The 27,233-nt window shown below is 62.4% G+C and overlaps 7 protein-coding genes and 1 long non-coding RNA gene across 13 annotated transcripts; 3 read left to right on the top strand and 5 right to left on the bottom strand.

Annotated features, from left to right (window-relative positions):
• On the bottom strand, positions 1 to 1,447 carry JAGN1 (jagunal homolog 1). 3 transcript variants are annotated; one of them, XM_061456146.1, is made up of 3 exons: positions 1,363 to 1,447; positions 780 to 877; positions 1 to 692 (listed from the first exon to the last, which is right to left on the bottom strand). In XM_061456146.1, the coding sequence occupies exons 2-3, from the start codon at positions 866 to 868 to the stop codon at positions 230 to 232; spliced, it is 552 nt and encodes a 183-aa protein (XP_061312130.1). In that variant the 5' UTR covers positions 869 to 877; positions 1,363 to 1,447; the 3' UTR covers positions 1 to 229. The 3 variants fall into 3 exon arrangements, with proteins under 3 accessions (XP_061312130.1, XP_061312128.1, XP_061312129.1); XM_061456144.1 differs by lacking the exon at positions 1,363 to 1,447 and adding an exon at positions 973 to 1,106; XM_061456145.1 differs by lacking the exon at positions 1,363 to 1,447 and adding an exon at positions 968 to 1,098.
• Positions 1,006 to 3,054, top strand: RPUSD3 (RNA pseudouridine synthase D3). Its single transcript, XM_061456143.1, has 9 exons — positions 1,006 to 1,177; positions 1,372 to 1,439; positions 1,509 to 1,553; positions 1,644 to 1,740; positions 1,810 to 1,917; positions 1,992 to 2,076; positions 2,155 to 2,281; positions 2,359 to 2,498; positions 2,577 to 3,054. Exons 1-9 carry the CDS (start codon positions 1,131 to 1,133, stop codon positions 2,754 to 2,756), a joined length of 897 nt encoding a protein of 298 aa, XP_061312127.1. The 5' UTR covers positions 1,006 to 1,130; the 3' UTR covers positions 2,757 to 3,054.
• Positions 3,055 to 4,891: 1,837 nt separating this feature from the next.
• ARPC4 (actin related protein 2/3 complex subunit 4) lies at positions 4,892 to 6,581 on the bottom strand. The gene is made up of 6 exons (XM_061456137.1): positions 6,431 to 6,581; positions 6,205 to 6,323; positions 5,900 to 6,011; positions 5,722 to 5,817; positions 5,431 to 5,601; positions 4,892 to 5,096 (listed from the first exon to the last, which is right to left on the bottom strand). Exons 1-6 carry the CDS (start codon positions 6,431 to 6,433, stop codon positions 5,091 to 5,093), a joined length of 507 nt encoding a protein of 168 aa, XP_061312121.1. The 5' UTR covers positions 6,434 to 6,581; the 3' UTR covers positions 4,892 to 5,090.
• A 342-nt stretch (positions 6,582 to 6,923) lies between these two features.
• Positions 6,924 to 9,443, top strand: TADA3 (transcriptional adaptor 3). The gene is made up of 8 exons (XM_061456133.1): positions 6,924 to 7,148; positions 7,238 to 7,488; positions 7,620 to 7,725; positions 7,871 to 8,012; positions 8,114 to 8,217; positions 8,313 to 8,422; positions 8,529 to 8,714; positions 8,794 to 9,443. The coding sequence occupies exons 1-8, from the start codon at positions 6,942 to 6,944 to the stop codon at positions 8,984 to 8,986; spliced, it is 1,299 nt and encodes a 432-aa protein (XP_061312117.1). The 5' UTR covers positions 6,924 to 6,941; the 3' UTR covers positions 8,987 to 9,443.
• A 249-nt stretch (positions 9,444 to 9,692) lies between these two features.
• On the top strand, positions 9,693 to 13,061 carry CAMK1 (calcium/calmodulin dependent protein kinase I). The gene is made up of 12 exons (XM_061456134.1): positions 9,693 to 9,801; positions 10,058 to 10,168; positions 10,702 to 10,833; positions 11,108 to 11,182; positions 11,250 to 11,388; positions 11,471 to 11,597; positions 11,685 to 11,760; positions 11,855 to 11,967; positions 12,074 to 12,152; positions 12,247 to 12,334; positions 12,434 to 12,560; positions 12,646 to 13,061. Exons 2-12 carry the CDS (start codon positions 10,083 to 10,085, stop codon positions 12,699 to 12,701), a joined length of 1,098 nt encoding a protein of 365 aa, XP_061312118.1. The 5' UTR covers positions 9,693 to 9,801; positions 10,058 to 10,082; the 3' UTR covers positions 12,702 to 13,061.
• Positions 10,693 to 11,990, bottom strand: LOC133270672 (uncharacterized). The gene is made up of 3 exons (XR_009743867.1): positions 11,868 to 11,990; positions 11,163 to 11,352; positions 10,693 to 10,783 (listed from the first exon to the last, which is right to left on the bottom strand). It is a non-coding gene; the product is annotated as an uncharacterized LOC133270672 (long non-coding RNA).
• Positions 13,062 to 13,209: 148 nt separating the features above from the next.
• OGG1 (8-oxoguanine DNA glycosylase) lies at positions 13,210 to 14,824 on the bottom strand. The gene is made up of 7 exons (XM_061456136.1): positions 14,615 to 14,824; positions 14,271 to 14,500; positions 14,022 to 14,201; positions 13,768 to 13,946; positions 13,552 to 13,693; positions 13,423 to 13,472; positions 13,210 to 13,349 (listed from the first exon to the last, which is right to left on the bottom strand). Exons 1-7 carry the CDS (start codon positions 14,737 to 14,739, stop codon positions 13,278 to 13,280), a joined length of 978 nt encoding a protein of 325 aa, XP_061312120.1. The 5' UTR covers positions 14,740 to 14,824; the 3' UTR covers positions 13,210 to 13,277.
• A 38-nt stretch (positions 14,825 to 14,862) lies between these two features.
• BRPF1 (bromodomain and PHD finger containing 1) lies at positions 14,863 to 27,001 on the bottom strand. Of its 4 annotated transcripts, none has more exons than XM_061456131.1 (13): positions 26,231 to 26,996; positions 23,807 to 24,766; positions 21,625 to 21,781; positions 20,386 to 20,517; positions 19,930 to 20,058; positions 18,552 to 18,864; positions 17,624 to 17,935; positions 16,765 to 17,052; positions 16,537 to 16,684; positions 15,878 to 16,014; positions 15,675 to 15,793; positions 15,412 to 15,566; positions 14,863 to 15,321 (listed from the first exon to the last, which is right to left on the bottom strand). In XM_061456131.1, exons 1-13 carry the CDS (start codon positions 26,824 to 26,826, stop codon positions 15,138 to 15,140), a joined length of 3,630 nt encoding a protein of 1,209 aa, XP_061312115.1. In that variant the 5' UTR covers positions 26,827 to 26,996; the 3' UTR covers positions 14,863 to 15,137. The 4 variants fall into 4 exon arrangements, with proteins under 4 accessions (XP_061312115.1, XP_061312114.1, XP_061312113.1 ...); XM_061456130.1 differs by having other exon boundaries at positions 17,624 to 17,938; positions 26,231 to 26,995; XM_061456129.1 differs by having other exon boundaries at positions 15,675 to 16,014; positions 26,231 to 27,001.
• Positions 27,002 to 27,233: the final 232 nt, after the last annotated feature.

Here is a 27,233-nt window from a genome sequence, read left to right as displayed (position 1 = left end):
TGGGAGCGCGGAGCTGCTTTATTTCCATACAGAAACACGCGGAGGATCGGCACCCCCTCCCCAGCACCGGGTCTCCCCCCCCCCGTTACATGCGATCCCGGAGCCGTGGCATGGCTCAGACACGTTGGTCCCGGGATGGGGGGGGGGGGGAGCCCGCACCGGAGCCGCGCCAGCGCTGCCCCATAGGGCCCGGTTGCAGAGCTCCATCCCTCACAGACCCCATCGCTCCTCATTTCTTCTTCTTCTCCTGCGTGCTGGTGAACCAGGAGTCCAGCAGCTTCTTGCTGTAGTAGAGCTGCCAGCCGTGCACCTGAGCGGCCACCACCACCACCAGGTACATGACGGACACAGCCGAGAAGCCAAAGATGAAGCGGTAAGCTTTGCCGTGCCGGTAGAGCTGCTGCGCCATGGGGAACATCTCCATAGCCCCATAGATGAGCGGAGCCACGGAGAAGAGCCCGGTGCTGATCATGGAGAGCACCAGGTAGCTGATGTTGTTGCGGGGGAAGGAGAGGAGGCCCAGCAGCGAGGGCAGGATGCTGAGCAGGTACGGGTACTCCCACTGGTAGGGCATGGCCACTTGGTCGTGGGGCAGCAACTTGAGGTGCCCCACGCACATCTGGGCCAGCAGCAGCAACCAGATGCACACGTGTGTGTAGATCAGCTTCTTGATCTCGGACTTCAGGGTCACGCTGCGGGGAGGAGCACAGGGCATCACCGGGTGATGGAGGGGGGACACGGACCCCCGCACGCACACCCGCATCCGCCCGGGCACCCACCTCATCTGGTAGTGCGAGGCCACACGCTCCCGGTGCTGGAAGTCGCTGCCGTCGGTGCCGGCGGCGCGGGGCCCCCCGCGGGAAGCCATGGTGCTGCCCTGGGGAGGCACAGAGTGAGCGGGACGGGACGGGACCGGACCGACCCCCCCCGCGACACCGGGTGAGACACCCCCCCCCCCCCGCCGCACCCCACCTGCCGGCGGGACGCTCTGCCCGCACTTCCGCCTTTCTATAGCCGCAGCCCCGCCGGCACCGACCGCGGAGGTAGGCCGCTCTGCGCTGCCGGAGGGGCGGCTCTATGGTAGGTGCGAGGAGCGCCCCCGTCCGGCTCCGCCTCCGCGCGGTGACGACATGGCGGCAGGGCTGGCGCGAGCGGGGCGGCGGGCGAGAGCGGCGGGGTCAGACTGGGGGGGGCCATAAACGGGGGAGGGGGGACGGGACGTAACCGGGGAGGGGGCGTGTGTCCTATAACCGGGGGTTTACAGTAACCCGGGGGGGGGGTGTCCCATAACCGGGGGGTGACCAACAACCAGGAGGGGGGGTGTGGGGGTGTGTGTGTTCCACTCGTGCCCCCCCCACTCACACCCCACAGATGGAGGCGGCCGCTGGGCCCTGAGGAGACGCTGGGGCTACTGGAGGCCTCTGTGGTGCACCGGGAAGGTACCAAAGGGGAACGGGGGGGGGGGTGGTGGTGTGTCGGTCACATCCTGACCCGCATCCCGTCACCAGGAGCCGTGCTGGCGCTGAGCAAACCCCACGGCCTGCCTGTGCTGGGTGAGTGCGGGGCGGGGGGTGCAGGAATTGGGGAGGGATAGGGTTTGGGGGGCACAGCGTGTGCTGACCTCCCCCCCCCCCCTTGCCTAGGGCGGCCCGGGGAGCTGAGCCTGGCCGTGCTGCTGCCGGCACTGCGGCGGCGCCTGGGGCTCCCCGCCGAGCTCCACGTGGTGAAGGCTCCGGCCAGGTACGGGTGAAGGGGGCTCAGGAGGGGCCGCTCCCCCTCTGTGGGGCTCAGGGCTGTCACATCCCACAGGGAATACTCCGGCCTCACCCTCCTGTCCAGCTGCCATCGCGCCACCGAGGAGCTCCAGCAGTTCTTCACCGGTGCTCGCCAGCGAGGCCAGTACCCAGTCACGTACCGGTGAGTCCCCGGGGTGTCACCATGGCACCGTGGAGGGGTCCTGTCCCCTCCTCACCCCCCCCTTCTCCCCACAGCGCCGTCACCGTGGGGGTCCCGGCAGAGCCGGAGGGCGAGATCCACACCGGGCTGCGCTGGCAGCAGCAGGGTGACACCGCTGTGGTAAGGGGGTGCTGGGGGGTTACGGGCACAGGGAGGGTGACCCGGCACGGGGGGCTGAAGGCTGTGGTGGTGCCGCAGGTGGTGCCGGTGCCGGCGCCGGGACGCGGGAGCCTGGCCAGGAAGGAGGTGAAGAACACCCTGACACGGTACCGGGTGCTGGGGGCCGCGGGGGGCTGCGCCCTGCTCCAGCTCCAGCCCAGGACGGGTGAGTGGTGCCCCAAAATCCCTCCCTGTCCCCACCCCCTGTCCCTCCCCACCCGCCATGATACCACTGCCTTCCAGCCTTCCCGGAGCAGCTCCCGGTTCACCTGACCCTGCTGCTGTGCCCGGCTCTGGGTGACCACCAGCACTCGTCCCGCGTGGGCAGGGTGCTGGGGGTGCCCTTCCTCCTGCCCCCCGAGCCCGCCGCACCCCGCACACAGGTACATGGCCGCGGTGGGTGCTGGCTGGGGGCTCAGCACAGCCCCCAGGGCCCCACTGAGCCTCTGCTCCCATTGCAGGTGCTGGACGAGGCGCTGCTGCAGAGATTGGGGCTCTCCCCACAGCAGGTTCGGCACCTCCCACTCCACATCCACCTGCAGGAGCTGGTGCTGCCGCAGGGCCCGATCCGTGCCCCACCACCACTCCCCTTCCTGCGCACGCTGCAATGCCTGGGGCTGCCTGGGCACCTGGAGCGGTAGCACCCATGGGGGGGACCCCCAACCCAGTGCCTTCTGCTGCCCTATTAAATCCCCACCTCTTGCCGCGGTGTCGCAGCACCCGTTTCTTCTCCTGGGGACACATCATCAACATGTGACACCAGTGCCTGACCTGGTTCCCACTGCCGGTGTCACCGCTGCCACGGCTCTGTCTCGCAGCCGTGACCACAAGCAGGAGCGGAGGCGGCTTTTCCTGCCCCGGTTCCTGCCCGCAGACCCGGTTCCCACTGCATCCTCCCACCCCACATGTGGGGTTTTGAAACACGGTCAGTGTGTTTCAGTAATGTTTCATCACCCCACAGTTGGTGGGGTGGGCGTCCCTGTGCAGTGACAGGTTCTGGTTGAGGTAAGGGGGATGGGGTTGCTGCCGTGCTGCCCCACTTAGGATGGGCATGATGCTGTCCCCTCCTTCATGGCCTGCAGCAGGTCTTCTGCCTGCCTGCGGGTGCTGCCGCATGACCCCTGCCTACAGCACAGCTCAGCTGCCCAGGGCATGCAGGCAGGGTCCTTGGTGGGACTTCAGCTGGTGGAGGGGGTGCCTTGGGCAGGGCACTGGCCCCACAAGGGCAGTGACTTGAGCCCTCTGGAGCAGGGGTTTGGGCTGTGGTGGTGCCTGGGGGACAGAGCCAGAGGAGAAGGAGCGTAATTGCTCCAGAGGAGCTGGCTGGACCTGTGCTGCTCCAGCCTGTGGGAGCTGAGTAGTTCTGCCCTTTGGCTTGGGCATCACAGGAGGCTTGGTGTCCATAAGTGACTTGGAGACCACGGAAGGTTTGGGTACCAAAGGTAACAGGCACCACAGCACCACGTCCCCAGCATCCCCAGGCTCTCACCTTGGTGGTGAAGGCTCTGATGCCATTGAAGTGGCTCACCACCTGGTGGTCCTGCAGCAGCCAAAAGTTGACTGGTCCAGATGAAGGTCAGTGTCTGGTCACTCACCATAGAGGACTGCAGGAGGGACAGAGGGGACTGGGGTGGGCTGTGGAGCCCCCATCCCACCTCACCACCCAGCCCAGGCTGTGCCCTGGGGAGTCCAGCCCTGGTCCTCACCACTAACCATGATGTTGTGGATGCCACCAAGGTCCTCATCATACCAGTGGGCATCCTCCTCCTCCGGAGGCTCCAGGATCTCCACTGAGGGCTGAGCCCAGCAGAATGCCAACCCTGGCTCTGGACCCAGCACTGACTCCCATTGCTCATTGCCCCTGTCTTCATCCAGCAGCTTCCAGCTGTCCTGCTGCTGCCACAAGAGGGTGCCCACCCTGATGGTGTTGGAGAACTTCTCCACACAGCCCCGTGCCCGAAGCACGTTGTGGATGATGGGGTAGGTGCCCCACACCATGAAGATCTTCTCCTAGGGAGGGATGCAAGTGTTCAGCCATAAATGCAATAAACACGTGTACCTGGCATGTAGTAAGGTGCGTGTGTAATCAGGCCTCACCTCGACAGCCTCCTCCATGTGCTGCCTGCTCCTCAGCCGCTCCATGGTGACCAAGCATGCACCAGGTCAGAGCTTCGTGCTGGAGTCCCGGCTGCCTCATAGGGCCCAAAGGTCGCACTCAGCCCCCCAACACCACTAGGAACATCGGTTACTCTGGCATTCACCCCCCCACCAAGCCTGGCTGGGGGGGTCTGGGTGTCAACGAGAGGGTGACTCCTTTGCATCCCCAGAGACCAAGTGCATCCCTTCTCCCCTTGGGGACTGAGGTCGGGTCCAGCACATGGACACCCCAACCCTGCACCAGCCCTGGTCACCGCACTGGCCCCACTGCCCCAAAGTGGTACAAACACCAGCCCCCTGTGTCATGTGTGCCACCCCCATCCTCCCAAACCCCTTTCTCGACCCCTTTCACATGGAGATGCCCCCAAGCCCTCAAACTCTTTCGTGCCCCACATCCCGAGCCCTCTCCCCCAACATCCTCGTTCAACCCCAATTATCCCCCCTTTTAAGGCCACCCCCTTGCTCCTCCCACCACAGGTCCTGCCCCCACCGTCGGGACCGCCCCCTCTATTTGCAGTTGCTATGGAGCTCCATAAGGAGCCGGGCACTCCACATCCCCGGGGGGGTCCACGGTGTCTGCCCCCCGCTGCGGCGAGAGGAAAGAGCCCAAGGCAGCGGCTACAGCAAACGAGACCGTTTATAAAACACGACGAGACACGGGAACGGCCGGGGCCGCTCTGCCGCAAGCGGGCGCTGCTCCCGGCCCGGCCCCCCCGGCACGGTGAGGGGCAGGCAGGGCCCGGCCCGGCCCGGCCATCCTCGTTGGGGAGCGGGAGCAGGCACAAGCGTTGGGGAGCCACGGGGTCCTGCACCACGGCCTAGAACTGCAAGGCAAGAGGAGAAGAGAGGTGGCTGTGAGCCCCTGTGTGAACCAGCACCCTGGGGCTGTGCCCTTGGTGGCTGCTGCCCCCCACCCCCCAGCGTGCTCTGGGGATCCCAAACCCAGCACTTCCCACACAAAGTGGGTATGAGCATCCCCCCACCCTGGGCATCCTCCCACCCTGTCTCCAAGAGGGTCTTGGGCACACTGGCACTGCTGTCCCCATAGGTGGGATTGGGGGGGCTCTGGGCATTAGAACCACACTGGCTTGGAGCCCCACACCCCACTCCCAAAATCCCAACACGAGGAATCCGCCTCCTCCCTTTCCCGAGCCTCACGTTCTTGAGGAATTCCTCCGCCACGATGCGGGCCCTGGCGTTGACAGACAGCTTCATCTCGCTGATCTCCTTGTCGATCTCCTCCATGAAGTGGATGACAAAGTCCACCAGCTTGTGCTTGTACATCTGCTCCGTGTGGAAGTTTGTGATCAAGAAGCTGATGTCGTAGCCCTGGGGAAGAGAGAAGCACCCTGCGGATGAACACCTGGGACACCAACCATGCACCCTCACATCCATCTCTGGAGACCCCCCCCCCGGTGATGGGAGCTCGGCCCCATCCCAGCCCCTCACCTCCACGGGCTTCCTGCGCAGGATGAAGAAGTTCTCAGCCCTCATCATCATGAAGCGCATGAATTTGTGGCACAAGATCTTCTCGATCTCATCGGCCTGAGGAGAGGGAAGGGAAGTGAGAGGGAAGCGAGGAGGAAGAGAGAGGGGACTGAAGCTTCCCCCTGCGGCCAAACCTCACCTGCTTCACCGCGATGCTGACGCGCACGGAGTTAATGGAGCCCTCGATGAGCACCTTCTCCTTCTCGTTCCTGCTGATGATCACCGGCTGCAACAGCAGCTCTTTGCTGCTCCTGCGAGCAGAGGAACGGCAGCGCTGACTCACAGGGAAGCGTTTACAGCTCAGCAACGGGGATGGGGGGGATCAGAACCGGACGGGGATGGGGAGCCGCGGGGAGGCTCCTTCCTTCTCGCTGATACGGGATGCTTCGAGGCGTCCATCCCCAGCCAGCCCCCCCCGGGATCCCGGCCCGCTCCCCGCCGTACCTGACTTCCACCTCGGGCTTGTTGTGCCGCTCCACCACCTGCGAGGAGAAGTTCTCGAGGCACAGCGCGGCCTGCAGCGTGGCGCGCACCGCGTTCAGGTACGGGCGCAGCGTGGCGGTCTGCGGGGACACGGCGGCATCAGCACCGGTACCGGTACCCGCGGCTCCCCCCGCCCCGCTGCCCCCTCCCGGCCCCGCCGCCCCCGGCCCGGTGCCCCCCGCCCTACCATGGTGGCTGCTGCGGTCCGGTGCCGCCAGGCGGAAGTAGCCGGTCACCTCTTCCCCGATGCGCGGCACCTCCCACTGCGGCGGGAAGGGGGGTGACTGGTGTCTGCTACCTCCCCCTATCCCCAGGTGAGGGCCCGGGAGAGGGTAGCGAAGCCTCTCCGAGGCACAGAGGTATAGTGCGGCTGGGATGAGGCCTCGCTGGAGAACGGGAGCGGAAGAGGCGTCCCGCAGCGGGATCCCGCACCGCTTCACCACCCCCCTCTCCGCTGTGCTTGGTACGCTCCAGTCAGGGCTTCCATATTAGGGAAGCGAGATGGAAAGAGGGCCGGGCCAATGAGCGATGGGCATCGGGCGTGGCTGGGCCAATCGGAGAACGCGAGGGGCGGGGCGAGCACCACGGACGGCGGCCGGAAGGGGCGAGCGGCCCTGCAGCCCCTCGCTCCGCTCCGGTATCACCCCCCGGTTCCGCCGTAGCCCCCGGTGCCCGCCTCAGGCCCCGTGCCCGCCGCCATGTCCGAGCTGAAGGACTGCCCGCTGCAGTTCCACGACTTCAAGTCTGTGGACCATGGGAAGGTTTGCCCGCGGTACACGGCCGTGCTGGCCCGCTCCGAGGACGACGGCATCGGCATCGAGGAGCTGGACACGCTGCAGCTGGAGCTGGAGACGCTGCTCTCCTCCGCCAGCCGCCGCCTCCGGGTGCTGGAGGCCGAGACTCAGGTGCCGTAGGGATGCTCCTCATCCCGGTCCTCCGGCTGCCTGCATCCCTCCCAGCCCGGAGCCGACCGCGGGTATCCCTCTCTTTCCAGATCCTGACGGATTGGCAGGATAAGAAGGGCGACCGGCGGTTCCTGAAGCTGAGCAAGGAGCACGATGTGGGCACCTCTGTCAAGCACGGGAAGCCCAAAAAGCAGAAGCTGGAGGGCAAAGGGGGGCACGGGACCGGGCCTGGCCCCGGCAGGCCCAAATCAAAGAACCTGCAGCCCAAGATCCAGGAATACGAATTCCAGGATGATCCCATTGACGTGCCCCGCATTCCCAAAAATGATGCTCCAAACAGGTGGGTGTTTGGGCTGCAGCTCCCGGTGTGAGGGCTGGCTCCAGGGAAGAGGTGCCTGGAGGGAAGGGGTTGTGTGCCAGCTCCCACGGGATGCCCTGGGGCTCTCCATCACAGCTCATCCATCCTGACAGGTTTTGGGCATCGGTGGAGCCGTACTGCGCAGACCTCACCAATGAGGAGGTCAGAGTCCTGGAGGAGCTGCTCAAGCCGCCAGAGGATGAGGCTGAGCATTACAAGGTGAAACCCCCCCCCAAACCCATTTCCTACCCTCACTTTTCCCTGCTCCTTCCTGCACCTCACAGCCAGTGCTCCTGCCTGGAATGATGCCACGGTGCTGATGAGGCAGGAGGCTCTGGGACCTGTGCGAGCCCTGCTCCTGCAGATCCCGCCCTTGGGGAAGCATTATTCCCAGCGCTGGGCCCAGGAGGACCTGCTGGAGGAGCAGAAGGATGGAGCCCGGGCCGCAGCTGCTGCTGACAAGAAGAAAGGTGTCCTGGGACCCCTGACCGAGCTGGACACCAAAGGTGCAGGCACTGTCAGGAGGGGTTGTGAGCCCTGGGGATGGAGTGCATCCTGCCCTGCTGCTCACCTCTGTTTGGGGCTTTTCCATCTTGCTTCCTCGCAGATGTTGATGCTCTCCTGAAGAAGTCAGAAGCCCAGCATGAGCAGCCAGAGGACGGGTGTCCCTTTGGGCCCCTGACTCAGCGTCTCCTGCAGGCCCTTGTGGAGGTGAGTGGGCTCCGTGGGGCTGTGCCAAGCCCATATCCCATGGGGCAGTGCCACCACGCTCCAGCGCTGTGACCACTTCGTGCTCTGCTCACCAGGAGAACATCATCTCCCCAGTCGAGGACTCCCCCATCCCCGAGATCGCCGGCAAGGACTCGGGAGCTGATGGTGCTGGAACGTCTCCCCGCAGCCAGAACAAGCCCTTCAGGTGAGTGGGCGAGCTGGGCCCGGGGCTCGGTGCCTTCCCTGCCCAGTGCTGAGTGTTGGGGAGTGAAGCAGCGTGGTGGGAGCAGCTTCCACTCTGCACCCCACAGTGTCCCACACACGAAGTCCCTGGAGGGACGCATCAAGGAGGAGCTGGTGGCCCAGGGCCTGCTGGAGTCGGAGGACCGGCCGGCAGAGGACTCGGAGGACGAGGTCCTGGCGGAGCTGCGCAAGAGGCAGGCAGAGCTCAAGGCGCTCAGCGCCCACAACCGCGCCAAGAAGCACGAGCTGCTGCGGTGAGAGCGGGCAGGGATCGGGGTGCAGGGGGTTGCTGACAAGCAGGAAGGTGTGGACATGACACCCCCATGTCCATAGGCTGGCCAAGGAGGAGCTGCACCGGCAGGAGCTGCGGCAGCGTGTTCGCATGGCTGACAACGAGGTGATGGATGCCTTCCGCAAGATCATGGCAGCCCGGCAGAAGAAGCGAACGCCCACCAAGAAGGAGAAGGACCAAGCTTGGAAGACTCTGAAGGAGAGAGAGAGCATCCTCAAGCTGCTGGATGGGTAATGGGGGCTGAGGATACCCCCAGGCCACGGACTTCAGCAGCCAGGGGTGGTGGCTGTGTCCCTGCCACCTGCAAGGTGCCAGCACGCCTGTGCTCACCGTGCAGTGTGGGACAGAGGGGTGCAGGTGCCTGCATGCCCCAGGCCTGCTTGGCCACCTGACATGGGGCTGTCACCCACCCAGGAGACATGAGGGTCCCCCCCTCACCGGTAGCTTCCACTCCTGTGTCCCTCTTATTCGGGGTGGGTGACACCAGCCAGGCCACCGCAAGGGATGGACATTGATGGTGGCTGTGGTGCAGTCCCCACAGTCCCTTATCCCTCCCCATGGCCCTGGGGGGCTTATCCCAACCACCCAGTTGGGGTGTGGGGTGGGAAGGGACACACTGGGGTGATATCCGGGCTCCCCATGTACTGTTGTTTTCTACCACCGTGTAGAAATAAAGGCAGCTCTGGTGTAAGCAATGGTGTGATGGCTTTGGGGATATTTGGGGGGGGGGGGGGGGGGCAGGATGCCATAGGGTGGGAATGGGGGGGGGTCCTGCTTATACTGGGCTCAACGTGAAGGGGACAACAACCTCAAGGTCCCCAACCCCTCCCCACACCCCCATGAGATGGGAATTGGGGGGGGTGTCCAAACCCACGTGTGCGTGTGTCCATATCCCCCCTTCATCCCGCGCTGCCAAACTCCCGCGTAGCCGCGCGCGTCCGCGCCAAACCCGGCCCTTCCCATTGGGTGGCCACACCCCCGTTCCCCGTGACGTCAGCGCTGGGAGGCGTCACCACCGCCGGGGGCCCGGGGCCACCGCAGAGTCGTCGGTAAGGGGTGAAGGGACGGTGTTGAGAGGGGGGAAACGGGGGAAACGCGTCATTATGGGGACCCCCAAACGCACCCAGAAACGTTGCTTGGGCCCTTCCCGGTGCCCGCCGGTGCGGGCGGGCACCGGGAGGGGCCCAATGCGTCTTCCCCCCCAAAACACCCCAAACTCCGTTATCCCCATCACCACCACCCATGGACCGCATCCCTTTATCACCCCCGTTGTGCCCGCACTGACCGCGGTGGTGTCATGGACAGGACACAGGTGTCCCCACGGGGCATCATGCCGCTGGGGCAGGATGGATCCAGCTGGAAGAAGAGGACTGAGGATATTCGTCGGATCTATGAGTTCCGGGAGGTCCTGGGCACGTGAGTTGTGGGAATGGTGTGGGATATTACAGTGATATAACCCCAGTTCATGGTGGTGGAATAGCAGCAGGTCCAATGCTGGACCAAATGCCGGTTGGGAATGGGATGGAAGCGGATGGGCAGGGGGTTGTGGTGCTGTCTGACACCTCCCTTGTGTGCTGGTGACAGTGGCTATCCCACCAAGGATCCCATGCTGGTGGCACAGGGGTGCCCGATGCGCTATAAGGCTCTTACACTGGATTAGCAGGTTAATTCTGGCAAGGCTTAGGGAATGCCGGCAGCCACCTTCCCACCTGAGCCCTGCTCTCAGCCTTTGGGATGGGGCTTCCCAAACCCATCCCCATCACTGCTCACCCTCAGCCTTACCCTGCCTGATAAGGGGCCAGTGCAGCCGCAGCGGGAGGGATGCCGGGTGCTCCATCCCTGCCTGTCCCGTGTCCCGCTCCCTTTCCTCCTATAAATAGCTGGACTTTCTCCCCGTTGCCATGGTCCCCATGGCTGCTCTGGCCACGCTCGCCCCTCGCTCCCCATAGGGGGGCCTTCTCCGAGGTGGTCCTGGCGGAGGAGAAGGCGACGCGGAAGCTCGTGGCCATCAAGTGCATCGCTAAGAAGGCGCTGGAGGGGAAAGAGACCAGCATCGAGAACGAGATCGCCGTCCTGCACAAGTAAGGGCTGGCCCGGCACCGGGAGGAGGGTGTCCCAGCACCGGGGTTGTTGGGGGTCCCGCTCTGTGTCCCACTCCCCATCACCCGGCGTGACTCCCCCTTCCCAGCACCCATCACTGTGTGCTGTTCCCAGTGCCCAAAATAGCTGTTGGCGCGTGATGCCCTGCGGCACCGAGCCCGGATGCTCTCTGTATGGTGGGGGCCATGGTTGGGGGTCAGTCAGGAGCCCACTCACCCCCCCCCCCCTTATCATATATCTCCTCCCCCCTCCCAGGATCAAGCACCCCAACATCGTGGCCTTGGATGACATCTATGAGAGCAGCACCCACCTCTACCTCATCATGCAGCTGTGAGTGATGATGGGGGGGCACCGGGGTGTCCAGAGGGGGCCATGCTGACCGTGCTGCCCCTCTTAGGGTCTCGGGGGGAGAGCTCTTTGACCGCATCGTCGAGAAGGGTTTCTACACGGAGCGGGATGCCAGCGCCCTGATCCGGCAGATCCTCGATGCCGTCAAGTACCTGCACGACATGGGCATCGTCCACCGCGACCTGAAGGTGAGCACCTCGGGGGGGACATGCACAAAGCCCCCCCATGAACCCCATTGTCACCCCCCTCCTGACCACCCCCTCCCCGCAGCCCGAGAACCTGCTCTATTACAGCATGGACGAGGACTCCAAGATCATGATCAGCGACTTCGGGCTGTCCAAGATCGAGGGCTGCGGCAGCGTCATGTCCACGGCCTGCGGCACCCCCGGCTACGTGGGTGAGCGCCTGGGTGCAGGGCTGGGGTGTCCGTCCCGCCCCACCCCGGGTTGGGGTCCCCCTTCACCCCTGCTGTGCCCCCCTGCAGCCCCCGAGGTGCTGGCGCAGAAGCCCTACAGCAAGGCGGTGGATTGCTGGTCCATCGGAGTCATCGCCTACATCCTGTATGTGCCCCGCATCCAGCCCCAAACCCCTCCATGGGGTCCAGTACCCCCAGAGACACCCAGTGATGGTGTCCCCCTCCCTGTTGCCCCCCAGGCTCTGCGGTTACCCCCCGTTCTATGATGAGAACGATGCCAAACTCTTTGAGCAGATTCTGCGGGCCGAGTATGAGTTTGATTCGCCCTATTGGGATGACATCTCGGATTCGGGTGAGCGGGAACACCAGGCTGGAAGGGTGGGGACACCGGTGTGGTGCCATGGTACCAGGGTAGCAACAGGCGCAGGTGCTCATGGCTGCTCCATGCCCCATCCCAGCCAAAGACTTCATCCAGCACCTGATGGAGAAGGACCCCTGCAAGCGCTTCACCTGTGAGCAAGCCCTACAGCATCCCTGGTAAGGGGGGTTCCCATCACCGTCTGCTCCCCATAACTCACCCCACATCAGCTATGGGGCAGGGGAGGCCCCACTGACCCCTGTCCCACCCCAGGATCGCCGGGGACACGGCGCTTGATAAGAACATCCACCAGTCAGTGAGCGAGCAGATCAAGAAGAACTTCGCAAAGAGCAAGTGGAAGGTGAGCACTGTGTGCTGGGGGGCTATGGGGGAGTAAAGGGGGTGTCCAGGGCCCCCCCAGTCACCCCAGGGCAGGTGAGGGACACTGTGGGGTCGGCAGCAAGCCTTCAACGCCACGGCCGTGGTGAGGCACATGAGGAAGCTGCAGCTGGGAACCAGCCAGGAGGGCCCCATGCAGACAGCACCAACCAGCCCCGGAGAGCAGCCGCGGGGGGGCACCAGCAACGGTGAGCCCTGACCCCCCTCCCCTCCATCCCCATCGTGTCCCCACTGGGGCTGCTGCTGGGCTCTGACCCCTGGCTCCTCCCGCAGGGTCACACCACGGGCGTCTGCCCCCAAGCAGAGCCCAGCGTCTGCCCCCGCACTGAGCACGGCCCCACACGGACACGTCCTGGGGGGCTAGGGGGGGGGCCCGGCCTTCCCATGGGCACCGTGTGGGGTGGGGAGCCGGGGGGGGGGGCACTGTGGATACACCCAGCCCTGATCCCTTGAGCTGTGTGGGGCTGCTTCACACTGCAGGCTCATAGCAGAGCTCTGCACTGGGGCAGCCCCCAGGAGAGCCCCCCCCGCACCCTGGCTTGGGGCTGTGTCCTGGGCCCCCCATCACACACATCCCCCCGTCACCCCACGCCTGCCCCGGCACTGCCCCACACCCCAGCATGATCAAGGAGTTTTCCAAATGGATGTTTCTATTTTAATGCTTGTAATAAAAGACAAGAGGCCAACACTGCTTGGCTCTGCCCTGCCCTGCGGGGTGCACACACAGCCCTGAGCCCCCCCATCAGCCTCACTGCCCAGGGAAGCAGCAGCTCACCCTATGCACACAGCGGGCAGGGGACAAGCACCCCAGGCAGCGGTGACCCCCATCATCATAGCCGCTGATGGGGGGCTCTGTCCCTCCTGGGGTGTCCCTAAGGGGTCCCATCACCACGGCAGTCCTGCCTTCAGCTCTCCTTGTCCCGATCCTGGCTCACAGCTGGCTCCCGGCCTTTGTGGAGGTCAGCGCAGAAGAGGACCTGGTGTGGGGAGGGATGGGGTGAGCTGGGGGGTGAGAGCTGAGCCCTGTGGTGCCCGGGGTTGGGTACTCACCGCCTGCGCCCAGCCGGCGCGGGGACCCCACAGCCCCCGGAAGAAGTCGCCTGTGGATAGAGGATGAGCACCGGGAGCATCATCCCCATCCCGGGGGTCACACACGTCCGGGCCCAGCGCTGCCCTCACCGATCTCCTGGTGCGCCCGTGGGGTGATGCTGCGGCCGCCCAGCTCCATGCCATAGCGCTGCCGTGCGATGCGCCACACGTGGGTATCCACCGGCACCGCCTCCGCCTTGTCCAGCGCCATCAGGCACACACAGTCAGCGACCTGCTGCCAAACCACACCATCACCCGCCCATTCCCAACTCCTGCTCCGCGTCCCGGCCCCATGCCGGTACCCACCTTGGTGCCCACACCAGGCAGGGTGCACAGCACCCTCCTGGCCTCGGCGTAGGGCACGGTGCGGAGCTGGTGCAGCCCCTCGACGCCAAGCCCCTCGGTGATGGCGCGAGCGGTGCCGCTGACGAACTTGGCTCGGTACCCAAAGCCCAGCGCCCGCAGCCGGGCCTCAGCATCATCGCCTGGTGGGGACATTGAGGGACATCAGGGGTGGATGCCATCAAGGCCTCGGTGACAGCGGTGTGGTGACACTGGACCTGCGAGTGCTGCGAGTGAAGGGAAGGCGTGGAAGGGCTGAGCATCGAGGTGGCAGAGGTGGCGGCCAAAGGCTCGGCAGAGCCGCTCGATCATGGCGGTGATGCGGGAGATGTGGTTGTTGGAGGTGCAGATGAAGGAGAGGAGGCACTCGACGGGGTCCTGCCGCAGCACCCGCACCCCTGGCGGACGGACGGGGTAAGGGGGCGCCCGGTGGGCGCTGTGGGTGCCCCCCCGTGGGGTCACCTCACCTGGGAAGTCTTTGGCCGCCTCTCGGAAGAGGGGGTCCGCGGCCCCCCAGGCGCGGTACAGCTCCCGCAGCCCCACATCCAGCTGGAAGAACTCCCGGAGGAGCCGGTCTGTGTCTGCCCCCGCCTCCCCGCCGTACACCGTGTACCAGAGCCGGTCCCGCTCCTGCCGCAGCGTCCACACGGTGTCCCCCAGCACGCCCGTCCAGGACCCGGGGCTGCTCTCCCTCCATCTGCCGCACATTGGGGTGGTAGGTGGGGAGGGGGGGTAACGTCGGGGCCAGCCCAGAGGCCACGGGCATGGGCACGGAGGGGGTGCGGGATAAACCGAGCCCCGCTGAGCTCACCGGAACGTCTGCCCCGACGGCAGCACCAGGTCCAGCCGTAGCTCGGCCGCCGGGCAGGGCAGGGCCCGCCACAGCGCGGGGCTCGCCGATGGGGTGTCCCGGAGCTTCATCCCCCCGCCCCGCATCGCGCTCCGCACCACGGGGCTCCCCTCCGCGCCGGCGCCGCTTTATCCCCACACTTCCGCCCCAACCCGGAAGTGCGGTCCGCCCAGTTCCCGTTCCCCGTTCCCGTTCCCGTTCCCCGCGCGCAGCGGAGGTTTTTATTTTCTAAGAATCAATAGATTTTTTTTTTCTTCCTTCAAAATAAATACAAACAACGTCCGAACGCGGGGCCGGCCGGGGGCTGGGGGGGGGAGCGTGTGTGCAGCCAGAACACAGCAACGGCGGGGCGCGGCGGGAGCGGGCACCGGGACGGCGACATCCAAGCCCGGCGGGTGCAGACCAGCTGCACGGGGAACCCCCCCCCCCCGAGCCCCGTTTGCCCTGAGATTCGGCGGGGAGCGGCCGTCGGGGGGGGCCCCGCTCAGTCGCTCTCGCTGGAGTCGCTGCTCTGCTCGCCCTGCACCTTGTTGCGGTGCTGCATGGCGCGGTGGTAGGCGATCTGCACCGACTTACGGATGTTGGACTTACGACCTTCCAGCATTTTTTCCTTATCCAGGTCTTGGTTCACCCCCAGTGGTACCAGTTTGGTCCTGGGCAACCACTGCCTGCGGGGAATGGGGCAAAACCTCGTTTGAGGGTTACAATCGTCTCCGGTTGCCCCCCTCCCAAAACAGCCCCCGGCGCCCCGGCCTTACCAAGTGCGCTTGTTGTCAAAGAAGAGGACAAGGTAGAGGTGCTCGCGTGCTTCCTGAGTCATCTGCTCCCCCAGCTTCAGCACCTCCAAGGGGGGCACAGGGATGGGGACGCCGTGGTGGAACATGCCTTCCCGCGGCATCTTGGGGTCGATGATCTGCAGGGATAACAGGGGGAGCACTGAATGGAATGATGGGGATCCCCCAGTGCCACTTGGCGGGACTGAGGGAGCCCTGATGGTGTGCAAGTGGCCGCTGGTACTCACCAGCGCGGGGTAGGAGGGGTACCCCCGGCACTTCGCCCACACCAGGTCCAGAGCATCCAGGGAGGAATCCTCATCCTCGGAGAGCCAGCCCGCGCCACGGCCCATGCCCTTGCGCACCACTGTGCCGGAGGAGAGGGGGGTTAGAGGAGAGTCAGCTGCTGCCACCCTGGGTGACAGTGACAGCCCCCAGCCACCCCACTTACTGCCGTGCCCCACGCCTCGCCCCGTGCCCACAGAGTAGGATTCGTTCTCTGTCCCCGACGTGTCCTCGCTGCTGTCCTCCGGGAAGTTCACTCGGGAGAAGGAGGGTTTCCCTCGGCCCTGCTTGGAGGGTGTTGTGCTGCGAGAGAGGGAGCAGAGCTGTCAGCAGGAGCTGTGGTGAAGCTTCCAGAGACGGCTTCCGAGCCTGGAGGAACACCAGGGCTCATGGGCTCCAACCACTGGTCTTGGCACTGGGAAGGACTTTGGCAAGGATGGTGCTTCTGCTGGGGCTCACCCAGTTTCACCCAGTCTTCTGGTGCCTCAGCCAGACCCTCACCCCATTTCACCCATGAGGACCCAGAAGATGTGCACGGCTCCAAAACAGAGCCACAGGCAGGGGGATCCTGCAGGAGCTGGCTGCTGGAAGTGCCAAGAGGGAATTCCTGGTTCACACTCCCTACTAGCCCTTTGCTGCACACTCACCTTTAGGTTTTACACTATAAAAAGGCACAAACCCCACAGCTTTCTAGGGTTTAGCTAACAGCAGCCAGGCTGCAGGAGGGTGAATGGGACAGGGACCACCAAATGGGTTCCTCATGCAGCAGCTCAAGGCTGAGAGCCACCCACTGCCCCCCTGGGCAGCCCCCATCAGGGCCGGTACCTGGTGCGGTCCGAGGCAGCGCTGCTGCTGCTGCTGCTGCTGGACTCGGAGTCGGAGCTGCTCCGGGGCAGGTTGCAGTCGTTGCGGTACACCAGGAAGCTCTTCTTCACCGGCTGGCTCCCGCTGCTGAAACCGTTGGCTGGCAGATCTGCAAAGCACCAAAGAGTATTAGAACCCCATGGGACCCTGTTAGCCACCCGGCTGCACGGGGGGACCTGCTGCACCCACCCATGGGAGTATCTTCAGTGGACTTGTCGCTATCACTGTCTGAGCTGGAGCTGGGCCGTGGGCTTCGCCCTCGCTTCCTCTGCCGCTGGGAAGAGCCCATGATGGGGAGCTGGGGGGGGCCGATGGGGCTGTTCCCATGCCCAGGAGTGATCTGGCTGTCTCGGTTCTTCGGGGGGCGGCCCGGGCGCTTTGGAGGACCTGCAGTTTTAGGGTTCTTCTTGGAGAAGAGCACTGAGGTCCTCCTGCCAACTTCATGTGCTGGGGTGGAAGAAGAATTGGGACCCAGACCTGGAAAAGGGAGGAGGTGTCAGCTGCAGCCCATGGTTCCTGCACGGACCACACAGCAGCAGCATCAAGGAATAGCTTCATTTCTTGGGAATGTTATCGCAGAAGATCCTCCATCCTGAGCTTTGCCTGCACCCTCAGGGTGAAGCTATCCAGTCTGCCAGCAGTAAAAGCTAGATGGGGACATCAAAGAGCATTCCACCAGCCAGGGATGCCTTCCTGTCTCCCAGGCAATCTCAAAGCAGGAGTCAAGATTATGAAGGGAACAGCTGAAAAGCTCCACTGCACCCTTGAAAGACAAAGGCCATAAACACTTCCTATTTGCCAAGGAGCCTGGATGAGGTCAAAGTTCTGCTTAGAGAAGCAGAACTGGGATGCAGAGGTGGCAAACCCTCAGTGGTACCTGGCAGCTCTGCCTGGAGCCTTTGCTGTGCTCCCCACGAGCCCAGCATCTCCGCCCTGGAGGCAGGGAGCTGGTAGCTGGCACTTGACGGCATCTGGAGCTCATCAGCTGGGGCTGCTGCAACCCCACCCTGTACCCCATCCAGGCAGAAGGGACACTGAGATGAGGTACCTTTGCCCGTCTCCTGGCTGCTGCTCTCCTCGGCAGCACTGTCTGTCTGCAGGTCCTTCTCGCAGGGGTTGTGTGACTGCAGGCCCCCCCTGGCCGAGGAGCTGTGCCGCTCCAGCCCATCCCGGCCCAGGTCCCGCGGGTGGGCGAGCTTCCTGCGCAGGACCGTGATCTCTTTCTTGATCATCTTGGCGCGCCGGGACCGGCCGATGCTCTGCTTGCCAGCGTTGACCTCATCCAGCCGCTCCAGCAGGATCTTCAGCTGCTCCTCCAAAGGCAGGTGCTTCTGGTTCTCCGAGAGCAGCAGCCGCACATCTTCTGGGGAACAAAGAAGAGCAGATGGATGAAAGAAAACTGGGAACTCCTTGGAGCTACTCTACCTGAAACGGCAGGTTCCCCACAGAGGCAAGTGGCTGAGGTGGCACCAAACACTTGTGAACATGGGAAGTTATCCTAAAAGACCTGGAGAAGGAGCCACGGGGGAAGCAAGGTGGGGAAACCAGCCTGGAGAATGCCAGGGTTCCCATAGTCTAGGGCAAGGACACAAAAGGAAAAAGGGGGGGGGGAGGGTGTAACAGGAAAAACAAAAGACAAAAGGATCTTGAATCATTACAAAGCAGGGAAGTTCCTTGTCTGAGCCTAACCTGTGCTGGAGCAGGGAAAAGAGGACTGTAAAAGGACCCTTCCTGGACAAGCTGTACCTGGTGGTGCTCCCCACTGCCCAGACACAAGCAGAACTACAACCATGGAGCCAGTGAGCACTGGCTGAGGGGTATCAGCAGCTTTGTAGCAGCCAGCAAAGCCCACAACTGGGGGAAAGGGAAGCACTCGGCTCTGACAACGGGGGGGGGGGGTCAGTCCTTCCAGCCAGGCAGCACAGCTGGAGCCTCCGAGCAGCCCTCATACCCCAGGACAGGGGATGAGAACCCACCATCCTCGATGTCTTGAACCTGAGCCTCTTCCGCCGTTACGCAGTGAGGGAAGTGCATGCCTGTCTCAAAGTCAATGCCCATCTTCTCAGCCTGCCGGCGAGCCTGCCTCAGCACAGCACCTCCCTGCTCCCGCAGGCGGACGGCTGCCCGGTAGAAGATGGTGTCTTTGGCGTTGTATTTTAAACAGTTGTTGATGATCAGGTTGAAATCCTCCTCGAAGTCGTCGAAGTTCAGGTAGCGATAGGCTTCCAGGTTTTGTTTCATTGTCTGAAAGTCCATCGGCTTCTTGATGTGATCCAGGTAGTCCGGGACCTGCATGAGGAAAGAGGCAGAGCTAAGAGCCCGTGAGCCAGCCTCAGCATTACCTGCTCCAAGAAAACAGTGGTTAAAGGAATGAGGTATCACTCCCTGTGTTGTGCCCAAATGCACATCGGGGAATGCCGTCTGCTTGTGCAGCTTGAGGAACAGCAACGCCTCCGGAGCAGGAGCCCATGTGCTGTGCTCAACCTGCTCGAGCAGATACGCGCTCTGAGGCGGATTTTACAGCTCCAGTGCACTTGCCAGCATCCCGTCCTCTCCTCCTGTCTGCAGGCAGCTGGGATCCAGTATGCTCCATGGCATTCCCTGGGGGATGAAGCTGCAAGCGCAGCCCCCGGGGTGAGGGTGAGTGCAGACAGCTAAAACAGAACTGGCAGCACTGGCTGCAAGGGGGGGGACGACTGTGCAGCATTCCCCCCAGCTCTGCTGGGACGCCTCCATGCTGACCTGCCTGCAGTCTGAGAGTCAAACCCTTTCCTGTGCTGTGCTCAGTGCATCACCTAGCAGAGGCCTTCATGAGAGGACAGGTAAGAGTGTGCTGCCTGCATTCTTGCCTTCCCAACGGGAATGCCCAACAGCTCACAGTCACCAGGGAGGCACCAGCAACATGTGAAGAGGAAGAACTGAGTGATGTGCTCCAGCCAACACCAGCTCAGCCCCTGGAGGGGTTTTGCTGCACAGCCCCCTCACTACAAGAGAGACATTGAGGTGCTGGAGCAGAGCCAGAGAAGGGCAACGGAGCTGGTGCAGAGCCTGGAGCACAAGTGTGATGGGGAACAGCTGAGGGACCTGGGGGCTTCAGTCTGGAGAAGAGAAGGCTTGGGGGGGATGTTACTGCTCCCTACAACTAACTGCCTGACAGGAGGATGGAGCCAGGAGGGGCTGGGCTCTGCTCCCAAGGAACAAGGGATGGGACAAGAGGAAATGGCCTCAAGGTGCACCAGGGGAGATTTAGACTGGAGATGCAGCACCTGGGCAGCCCTTGGCACGAGCAAGGGACGAGTCGGAGTGAAGTATAAATCTGGGAGAGGGGGTTCTTACTTCGTAGATTTCTGTTACCTCAGACAGAGGGACCGGCTCGCTGAAGATGTTGCCTGTGTCTTTCTCCTGCAGCTGCTCCAGAGTCTTGCGGAGCAGGATGAGGAAGGGGGTCAGCTGCATCTCCAGTGCTACCTGCTGCACCTTGATCTGAAACAGAGCAACAGAGCGGGGCTGAGCCCAATGCCCAGCAGCAGGGACAGTCCCTGGGGAGCAGCAGTGCAGAGCTGCAGGACAGTGGCACCGTTCCTTGCAGGACAGGGGCTGCTCCTTGCCCCTGTGCGTGGGGAGCAGAGGTGTACACCAGCTCCAGCACATCCCACCTCAGCCTTGCAGAGCAGCCACCTTCACTCAGAGCCACCGGGGCAGGGCGCAGCACGGCTGAGGGCACCCGGCACACACCTTACAGCGCTCTGTAGAGCTGCCCATGCTCATGCCCACCCCAGCAGCTCCCCAAGGAGGACACAGAGTCGTTACCGTCTCTCTCTTGAGCTTCTCCCGCTTGCGGATCAGCTCCACCAGCAAGCGTGCGCGCTCTAGGTCATGGCGGAGGCGCTGCCATGACTTCAGCTGCTCCTTCAGGGCCCAGTTCTTATCCTCAGTGTCTCTCTGCAGGAACATCAGAGACCATGAGCTGACAGGAGATGTGTTCCCATCTCCACCTTCCTGACCGTGTGCTGGGGCTCCTCCCTGGCAAAAGGAACCAGCATGTTTGACCCTCTGGTTTAGCAAAGGTCCCAGTTCCCTTGTTGTAACCTAAGTGTGTGGTTCAGAAACAGACTGCCCTCTAGCCAGAGTGGAGTACCTGCTCCCTGGTTACCAAGCCCTTAGGATGCCAGGAGGTAGACATTCCAAGCTTCTGGAAATGCTGTTCCTAACACAGCTGCCCAAGAGCACAGAACAATACCAGGGTCTGTGCTGCTGGTCAGAGCTCCAGCAAAGGGCAACAGGGCAAAAAGGGAACATAGCTCTGGTTGCTTTCACTTCTGGAGCACCAAAAAATGCCAGCTCTGATTCTGTCATAGCCAAAGATGAGCTGAAGCAGCATCAACCCTTCTCTAGAAAATATAAGTGAGAGGGGGCAAAGGCAGGAGAACACCCTGCCCGGTCAAAGGCCTCAAAAGGCCCAGGAAGAAAGATTTGGAGCTCAGACAAGGAGCCAGAAGGAAAATCTTCCTCTCTGGCATCAACGACTTCACATCTGTGAAGCAGTGACTAAGGGCTGAGGCAGACAGTGGGCTGGAAGCAGCACCCACAGCGAGTGCTCCTGGAGCGGTTTCAGGAACTGGTAGAGAGGCCTTGGATCTTTCCAGACTGTTTGTGGAGCTCTCCAGCCACCCCTCTCAACACTCACTGTTGAGCAGCCTCAGACTAGAGCCACTGTGACAGATTTGCCATCGCCACCAGCTAAATGAGGGCACAAAGCAGGAGGTAAATCTGCAGAGCAGCACGAGAGGGCAGGATTCCCTTCCTGTGGCAGGCTGCCAGTGCTGCCTGGCACATCTCTCAACACAGAGAGCATGAAGTGAAGCAGCAAACGCAGCTGGGGCTGCCCTTGTTGAGGCTGCCCTTCCTCACACCCCTGACTCCCTTCTGCGCCTGCAGGCACCACATGCAAAGCAAAGGTTCCGAGCCCACAGCTCCAAAGGAAGGCACAGGAAGCACACGTGCACACACAGGCAGGATCCCTGCAGCACCCCAGCAAGCAGCCCTTACCTGGTCACAGTTCCTCTGTGACTGCAAGTGTGTCTGGAGGCGGCGGAGCAGGGGGACGCCATTGCGGGACTGTCTCTTCAGCGTCCAGTAGCTGTGCAGCCTCTGCATGAACTGGCTCTTCCTCTGGATGGTTAAACGGTTCGTAATCTTGCTGAGCCTGAAGGAGGGAGAGGAACCACAGAGCCCATCAGCAAGGCAAGCCGGGGGAGGGGGAGCAGCGAGGCCACCCGAGAGCAGCTGAGGAGCTCCTGGGGCTGAGGACACCCTTTCCCATGGCAGGAACTCTTGTACCACCAAGTGACCCAGGGCAGCTGCCCCCCTGAGTCACTCACAATGGAGGACACCAGGAAACATCCAGAACAGACTTTTCCCTTCTACCTCCTGCCAACTTTTGGGCAAAAAGCTGGGACAGTTCAGGGTGCAACACATCTGCATGGGGGGGGGTGGATCTTTAACAGCTCCCACAGTCCCCAAGACCATGAGCATTATGGCACTGTTATCCCCAAACCACTTTCCTGGTTCAGGGCCACTCACGGTAACAAAGGCCCCGGACAAATGTTATCAGACAAACTCAAGCCCCAGAAAGCCCATAATTTGACCAAACCTGGCAAAGAGTGAAGGGGGAACAGGAGGCACACGCACAACAAAGCTCCTGTCTGATCCCATAGCACCACAGAAGGGATTTTCCTGCTGTCTGCAACAGTAGAAAGCCTGGAGGGGCTAGGACAGCCTTGTTCTGCAAAGCTGGACTATTGGGGAGCTGAAAGGATAAAGCCCCAGCATCACCTCTGCATCCCACAGAGGATGACCTGACCTGCATCCGTGTCAGCTAAAGAGGCCAGCCTCATGTGCCATCGCGGGCCAAGCACAGCTCCCAGAGGGAGACATTTGGCATCCTGGCAACAGCCCTTGAAGAATAATTGATCCCAACGGGAAGGCCTGGGGAGAGGTTAACAGCTTCCAGCTCAGTGTGGGTTTCACCGTGAGCACAATGATAGCAGCAAGAGCCTCCAAACTGCCTGGCAGTGCATCCACAGGTGAAGAAAGAGGCTCTAGCTACAGAGCAACCCTGGGTGAGCACAAACTTAAGGTTAGGGTATAAACAGACTGTGGCAAAAAGCTGCAAGGTGACAGCAAGACCCAAAACCATCTTAAGGGTGTCTGTGCCTTCCTGTGAGCCCTCAGGGTTGGGATGTGACAGAAACACGACCTCTGGCAAGGCCTCAACTACCTCCCTGTGCTGTGAAGCCAACCTCAGGACAGTTGTGACCCTCACAGGCAAGAGTCCTGGCCCTTTTCAGACACCCCTTGCAGTCCTTCCGCACCCCACTGCTGCCTGGCCCTGAGGCAGAGTCACTGCCTGCAACAGGCACAAAATGCTGAAGAAGCACAGCAGAGGGTAGGATGAGCTGTGCACAGGGATCCCAACAGATAGCTCTCTGCACCAGAGCCAAAATAACCCCTGGGGTCAGCCCATTTCCCAGGCCTGAATGGCTCCCACACTTCCCTCTTTTCCCCAGCACAGCCCCAGGAGAATCAGAGAATCTCGGGCAGGGACACCTTCCACTAGAGCAGCTTGCTCCAAGCCCCTGTGTCCAACCTGGCCTTGAACACTGCCAGGGATGGGGCAGCCACAGCTTCTCTGGGCACCCTGTGCCAGCGCCTCAGCACCCTCACAGGGAAGAGCTTCTGCCTAATATTTAATCTGGATCTAAGAGCCTAAGAGCTCATCTCTATCTCCCCTCTTTCAGTTTAAAACCATTCCCCCTTTGCCCTATCACTACATGTCCTTGTAAAAAACCCAAACAAGCCTCAGCAGAAAGTTCCCTCCTCCCTGCCTGATTTACTCCAGTGCCTGAGGTCAGCACAACAGGAAAGGAGTGCCGGGAATCCCCAGCTGCTTCCTGACACATCCAGCCAAGTTCTTTCTCTGCCATTACACTAACAGCAGCTACTTCCTGCCCCGCTGAGGGCCCAGGAACCTCTGCAGGGCAGCGCATCTCTGCCTCTCTGCAGGACTCCTAAAGGAAAGCACCAACAGCCCTCTGACAGAACAAGGTGAAAAGTATCTGTGTGAAAAGCTAAGGAGAGGAACAAGGTAACACCCTTGTGAAAAGTGGGACGTGAGGCATGGAGAAAGGGAGAAGCTTCTCCACAGTGCAGGGAGGGCAGTGGGTCGTACCTGTGCGGGGGGATGCAGGGCACAGACACCACGGGAGCCGCGGCTCGTTTCTCCGCCAGGATCTTCCTCGCTTTCTTCATCTTGATCCTCGACTTGGCCTTTGCCTTTTTGACCTTCTCAGAGCTCCAGCCCTTGCCCTCCTCCTCCTCCTCCTCGTCCTCCTCCTCGCCCTCGCTGTGGGACAGGGCGGGCAGCCTGCGCACGGAGCCCGGCGGTGTGTGGATGTCGCAGTAGGCAGTTTTGCGCACGCTGAAGGAGGTGCCATTGGCCCCCGTCTCCCGCACGGGCTCCATCTTCATGTAGAGCCCGGCCTGCTGGGCACAGGTGACATGAAAGGCTGTGTAGCAGTTGGCTTTGTGACACTGGATGCAAGCCCCGGAGCCACGTTGCTTGCAGATGTAACAGGTCAGCTTCCAGCGTGCGGGCGGTATGTGCTCAATGCTGTCGATGGGCTCCAGGAAGACGGTGTTGGCAAAGCACACCTCCGGGATCCACAGGGCACACACCACGTGTGCCCAGCGCCCGTCGTCCGTCTGCTTGAAGGCCCCCCCCTTGTTTGGGCAGAGGGCACAGTCCACGGCCCGTGAGGGTGACTGCAGGCACCGTCTGCAGAGCCACTGTCCCTCCGGGATGTAGGGCACCCCGTAGCACTCCTGGTGCACAGCCAGGTTGCACATGTCGCAGAAGAGGATGACGTTGCTGTTCTGACACTCCCCGTCGTTGCAGATGCAGCAGACGGCGTCCTCATCCACCAAGGCGTTCGGATCCCCCTTGTTGTGGCTCTCAAAGTAGGACTCCTTCTCCAGCCTGTCCATCAGGTACTCAAAGATCTCCTGGGGAATGGGACTCACGCCTTCAGTCTTCCGCCGCTCGTTCATGATGTCCAGCCAGATGTAATCCTCCTCGTCCATATCATACTCCACCTCCTCATCCAGCTCCTCTGCCGACTTCTCTATGTACCTGGAAGGAAAGCACAGGAGGGTGAGGGCACAGCCAGCGGGGGCTGGAGCTGCTGAACTGCAGCTCCTGCAAACGAGGGAAGGTTTAAATGCTCTGGCCAAGCTGTAAATCAACATAAACCGAACAGGGATAACGCAGGAACGTGCAGAAGCAGGAGGTGCAACTGCACCCTGAGCAGTAAGTCGGGCATGACATAGACAAAACAACTCAGCTAATGGGTGAGGTACAGGCCTTGAGGACTTATCAGCACAAGACTGGAGCCTGCACGAGACACCAAGTAGGTGCCAGATGCTCTGGAGACAGCAGCCTTGTGCCCAAGACACAACAGCAACCAGGGATGGAGGAACCATGTTCTGTTATCTCTCACAGGGGTGGCTTTCACGCCGATTGTGGGTGGGGGGATGTTATTTCATAGAAACACTGAATTGTTTTGGTTAGAAGAGACCTTAAGGCTCATCCAGCCCCAACCCCTGCCACGGGCAGGGACACCTTCCACTAGAGCAGGGTGCTCCAAGCCCCTGTGTCCAACCTGGCCTTGAACACTGCCAGGGATGGGGCAGCCACAGCTTCTCTGGGCACCTTGTGCCAGCACCTCAGCACCCTCACAGGGAAGAGCTTCTGCCTAAGAGCTCATCTCAGTCTCCCCTCTGGCAGGTTAAAGCCATTCCCCTTGGCCTGTCCCTACAGGCTCTTGTCCAAACCCCCTCTCCAGGTTTCCTGTAGCCCCTTTAGGCACTGGAGCTGCTCTAAGGTCTCTCCAGAGCGTTCTCTTCTCCAGGCTGAACCAGCCCAGCTCTCTCAGATGCTGCTCCAGCAAGTGACAGCAACCACCCCCCACCATGGCAGTGAGCGGTGCCGCAGACACCTCAGGAGGAGGCTTTTTTTCTAACATCCTGACCCAAAATAACATCATTATCTCATCCCTGGAACACGGTTGCCAGTGCCCACCTGGGCAGTGGTGACCAGGACAGCAGGGATGGCCACACAAATGTTACTCTGGTTCACTATTTAACTCCCTGCTTGAGGGATTATTTGGCTCCCAAACCACTAATGGAAACAAAAGTCTGACAACCTACACATCTTACAGGTACCCTTGGTAGTGGGGGGGCTCTAGAGCTACCCCAGCACACCCCCAAAGAGCAGTGTGGGAGGCAGAGGGACACATTTGGGTCTTGTTACGATTATATGCATTGTCTCAGCAAGGAAAGAGCACAGCAATCAAACTGCCAGCAATGACCTGAGCAGTAACCAAGAGCTGTGCAGGTGCACAGACCCCTCAAACTGGAGTGTGACACCAGACAGAGCTCCAGGAGCCTGAAGCCATGGGATGACCAGCTCTGCAGGACCCAGGAGAAGCAGACAGAGGCCATTTCCACAAGGCACAGACAAGCTGCCTGTGCACAGTGAGGCTGATTCTGCCTCCAAACCCAAGGCACGAGCAGCAGCAGCCTGGGAGCCTCCTACCTGTAGTAGGATGTAGGGCGCGGCGGGGCGTCTGGGGTGTCCTGCTCCAGCTCTCGGTACACCACCTCGGGCAGCTTGGGCGTGGTGCCAGCCGAGGCGTTGTGGTGATGGTGGTTGGAATCCTTACGCTTCTCCTTGTTCTTGTGCTTGCCGGATTTCTGCGGGACGCTCGGGGCCTCCGTGTTCTCCTTATTGCTCCCGTTCTCGGGCACCTCCTCGGGCACCTCCTCATCCTCGGACACCACATCCAGGTTATCGAAGATGCTGATGCGATGGACGCGGCCGTGCAGGTCCACCTCCACCATGCGCTGGGCTTGAGCGTAGGTCATCACCTCCCTGCCCGGAGACTGGGAGGTCTCGGAGGGGCTGGGCGACTGCTTGTTGGCGGCGCGGGCCTGCCGCCCCTTCTTCTTGTGCTTGCGCAGCGGGGTGTGCTGCGGCGGCGGCGGGTTGTCGTGGTCATAGTGGTACAGGTGGTACTCGATGCCGCTGTAGCTCTTGTAGATCTTGCGGCAGGTGCCCACCGGGCACTCGTACGGGGGTTTGGTGGCCCGCAGGTTGTGGCAGAAAGTCTTCACGTCGAAGTCTACGCCCATGGCGAGCGGGGGGCTGAGGGGGCGCTCAGCGGGGGAGCCAGGCCCAGGCCAAGGCCAGGCCCGGCCGCTTCCCCCCGCCCCGGCCCCGCCGCCCCCTGCCCGGCGCCCCGCCCGCCCTCCCTCCCTCCTCTCGCTGCGGGGCCGCGCTCACCGGACGCGGGGCCGCTCTCAGCGGGCGGGTGCGGGCGGTGGCTCCATGGGCAGCGGCGGCGGCGGCGGGCCCGGTGCGCCCGCAACAATGGAGGCTGCGGCGGCGCCTGGCGCGGGGCGGCCGCTGGGTAAAGCGCCGCAACGCCCTTAGCAACCGCACTTTCGACACGGGCCGGCCGAGCTCGGGCAGCGGGCGGTGGGGAACGGCGGGAGGCGAAGGAGGGCGGCGAGAGCGTGGCGAGGAAAGGGGAGGCCGC

Source organism: Pezoporus flaviventris, unplaced genomic scaffold (genome assembly GCF_033815535.1).
Source record: "Pezoporus flaviventris isolate CSIRO_AGI_PZ_B2104156 unplaced genomic scaffold, CSIRO_AGI_Pfla_v1 ptg000021l, whole genome shotgun sequence".
NCBI classification, from domain to species: Eukaryota; Metazoa; Chordata; class Aves; order Psittaciformes; family Psittacidae; genus Pezoporus; species Pezoporus flaviventris.
This window is presented reverse-complemented; position numbering and strand designations above follow the sequence as displayed.

Coding starts and splice junctions, on each gene's coding strand:
- JAGN1 (XM_061456146.1), bottom strand. CDS start 868: ATGGCTTCCCGCGGGGGGCCCCGCGCCGCCGGCACCGACGGCAGCGAC. Junction 693..779: donor GCCTCGCACTACCAGATGAG/GTGGGTGCCCGG, acceptor TCCTCCCCGCAG/CGTGACCCTGAAGTCCGAGA.
- RPUSD3 (XM_061456143.1), top strand. CDS start 1,131: ATGGCGGCAGGGCTGGCGCGAGCGGGGCGGCGGGCGAGAGCGGCGGG. Junction 1,178..1,371: donor CGGCGGGCGAGAGCGGCGGG/GTCAGACTGGGG, acceptor CACACCCCACAG/ATGGAGGCGGCCGCTGGGCC. Junction 2,499..2,576: donor CCGCCGCACCCCGCACACAG/GTACATGGCCGC, acceptor CTCCCATTGCAG/GTGCTGGACGAGGCGCTGCT.
- ARPC4 (XM_061456137.1), bottom strand. Junction 6,012..6,204: donor AAGCCCGAGGTGGAAGTCAG/GTACGGCGGGGA, acceptor CTCTGCTCGCAG/GAGCAGCAAAGAGCTGCTGT. Junction 5,818..5,899: donor TCAGCATCGCGGTGAAGCAG/GTGAGGTTTGGC, acceptor CCCTCTCCTCAG/GCCGATGAGATCGAGAAGAT.
- TADA3 (XM_061456133.1), top strand. CDS start 6,942: ATGTCCGAGCTGAAGGACTGCCCGCTGCAGTTCCACGACTTCAAGTCT. Junction 7,726..7,870: donor ATGAGGCTGAGCATTACAAG/GTGAAACCCCCC, acceptor CTGCTCCTGCAG/ATCCCGCCCTTGGGGAAGCA. Junction 8,218..8,312: donor TCCTGCAGGCCCTTGTGGAG/GTGAGTGGGCTC, acceptor TCTGCTCACCAG/GAGAACATCATCTCCCCAGT.
- CAMK1 (XM_061456134.1), top strand. CDS start 10,083: ATGCCGCTGGGGCAGGATGGATCCAGCTGGAAGAAGAGGACTGAGGAT. Junction 11,968..12,073: donor GGATGACATCTCGGATTCGG/GTGAGCGGGAAC, acceptor GCCCCATCCCAG/CCAAAGACTTCATCCAGCAC. Junction 12,335..12,433: donor TCGCAAAGAGCAAGTGGAAG/GTGAGCACTGTG, acceptor TGGGGTCGGCAG/CAAGCCTTCAACGCCACGGC.
- OGG1 (XM_061456136.1), bottom strand. CDS start 14,739: ATGCGGGGCGGGGGGATGAAGCTCCGGGACACCCCATCGGCGAGCCCC. Junction 14,501..14,614: donor CCGTCGGGGCAGACGTTCCG/GTGAGCTCAGCG, acceptor AATGTGCGGCAG/ATGGAGGGAGAGCAGCCCCG. Junction 13,947..14,021: donor TTCACTCGCAGCACTCGCAG/GTCCAGTGTCAC, acceptor TGTCCCCACCAG/GCGATGATGCTGAGGCCCGG.
- BRPF1 (XM_061456128.1), bottom strand. CDS start 26,826: ATGGGCGTAGACTTCGACGTGAAGACTTTCTGCCACAACCTGCGGGCC. Junction 21,782..23,806: donor CCCTGCATCCCCCCGCACAG/GTACGACCCACT, acceptor TCCCTCCTTCAG/GCTCAGCAAGATTACGAACC. Junction 16,685..16,764: donor CACTGAAGATACTCCCATGG/GTGGGTGCAGCA, acceptor GGTGCTTTGCAG/ATCTGCCAGCCAACGGTTTC.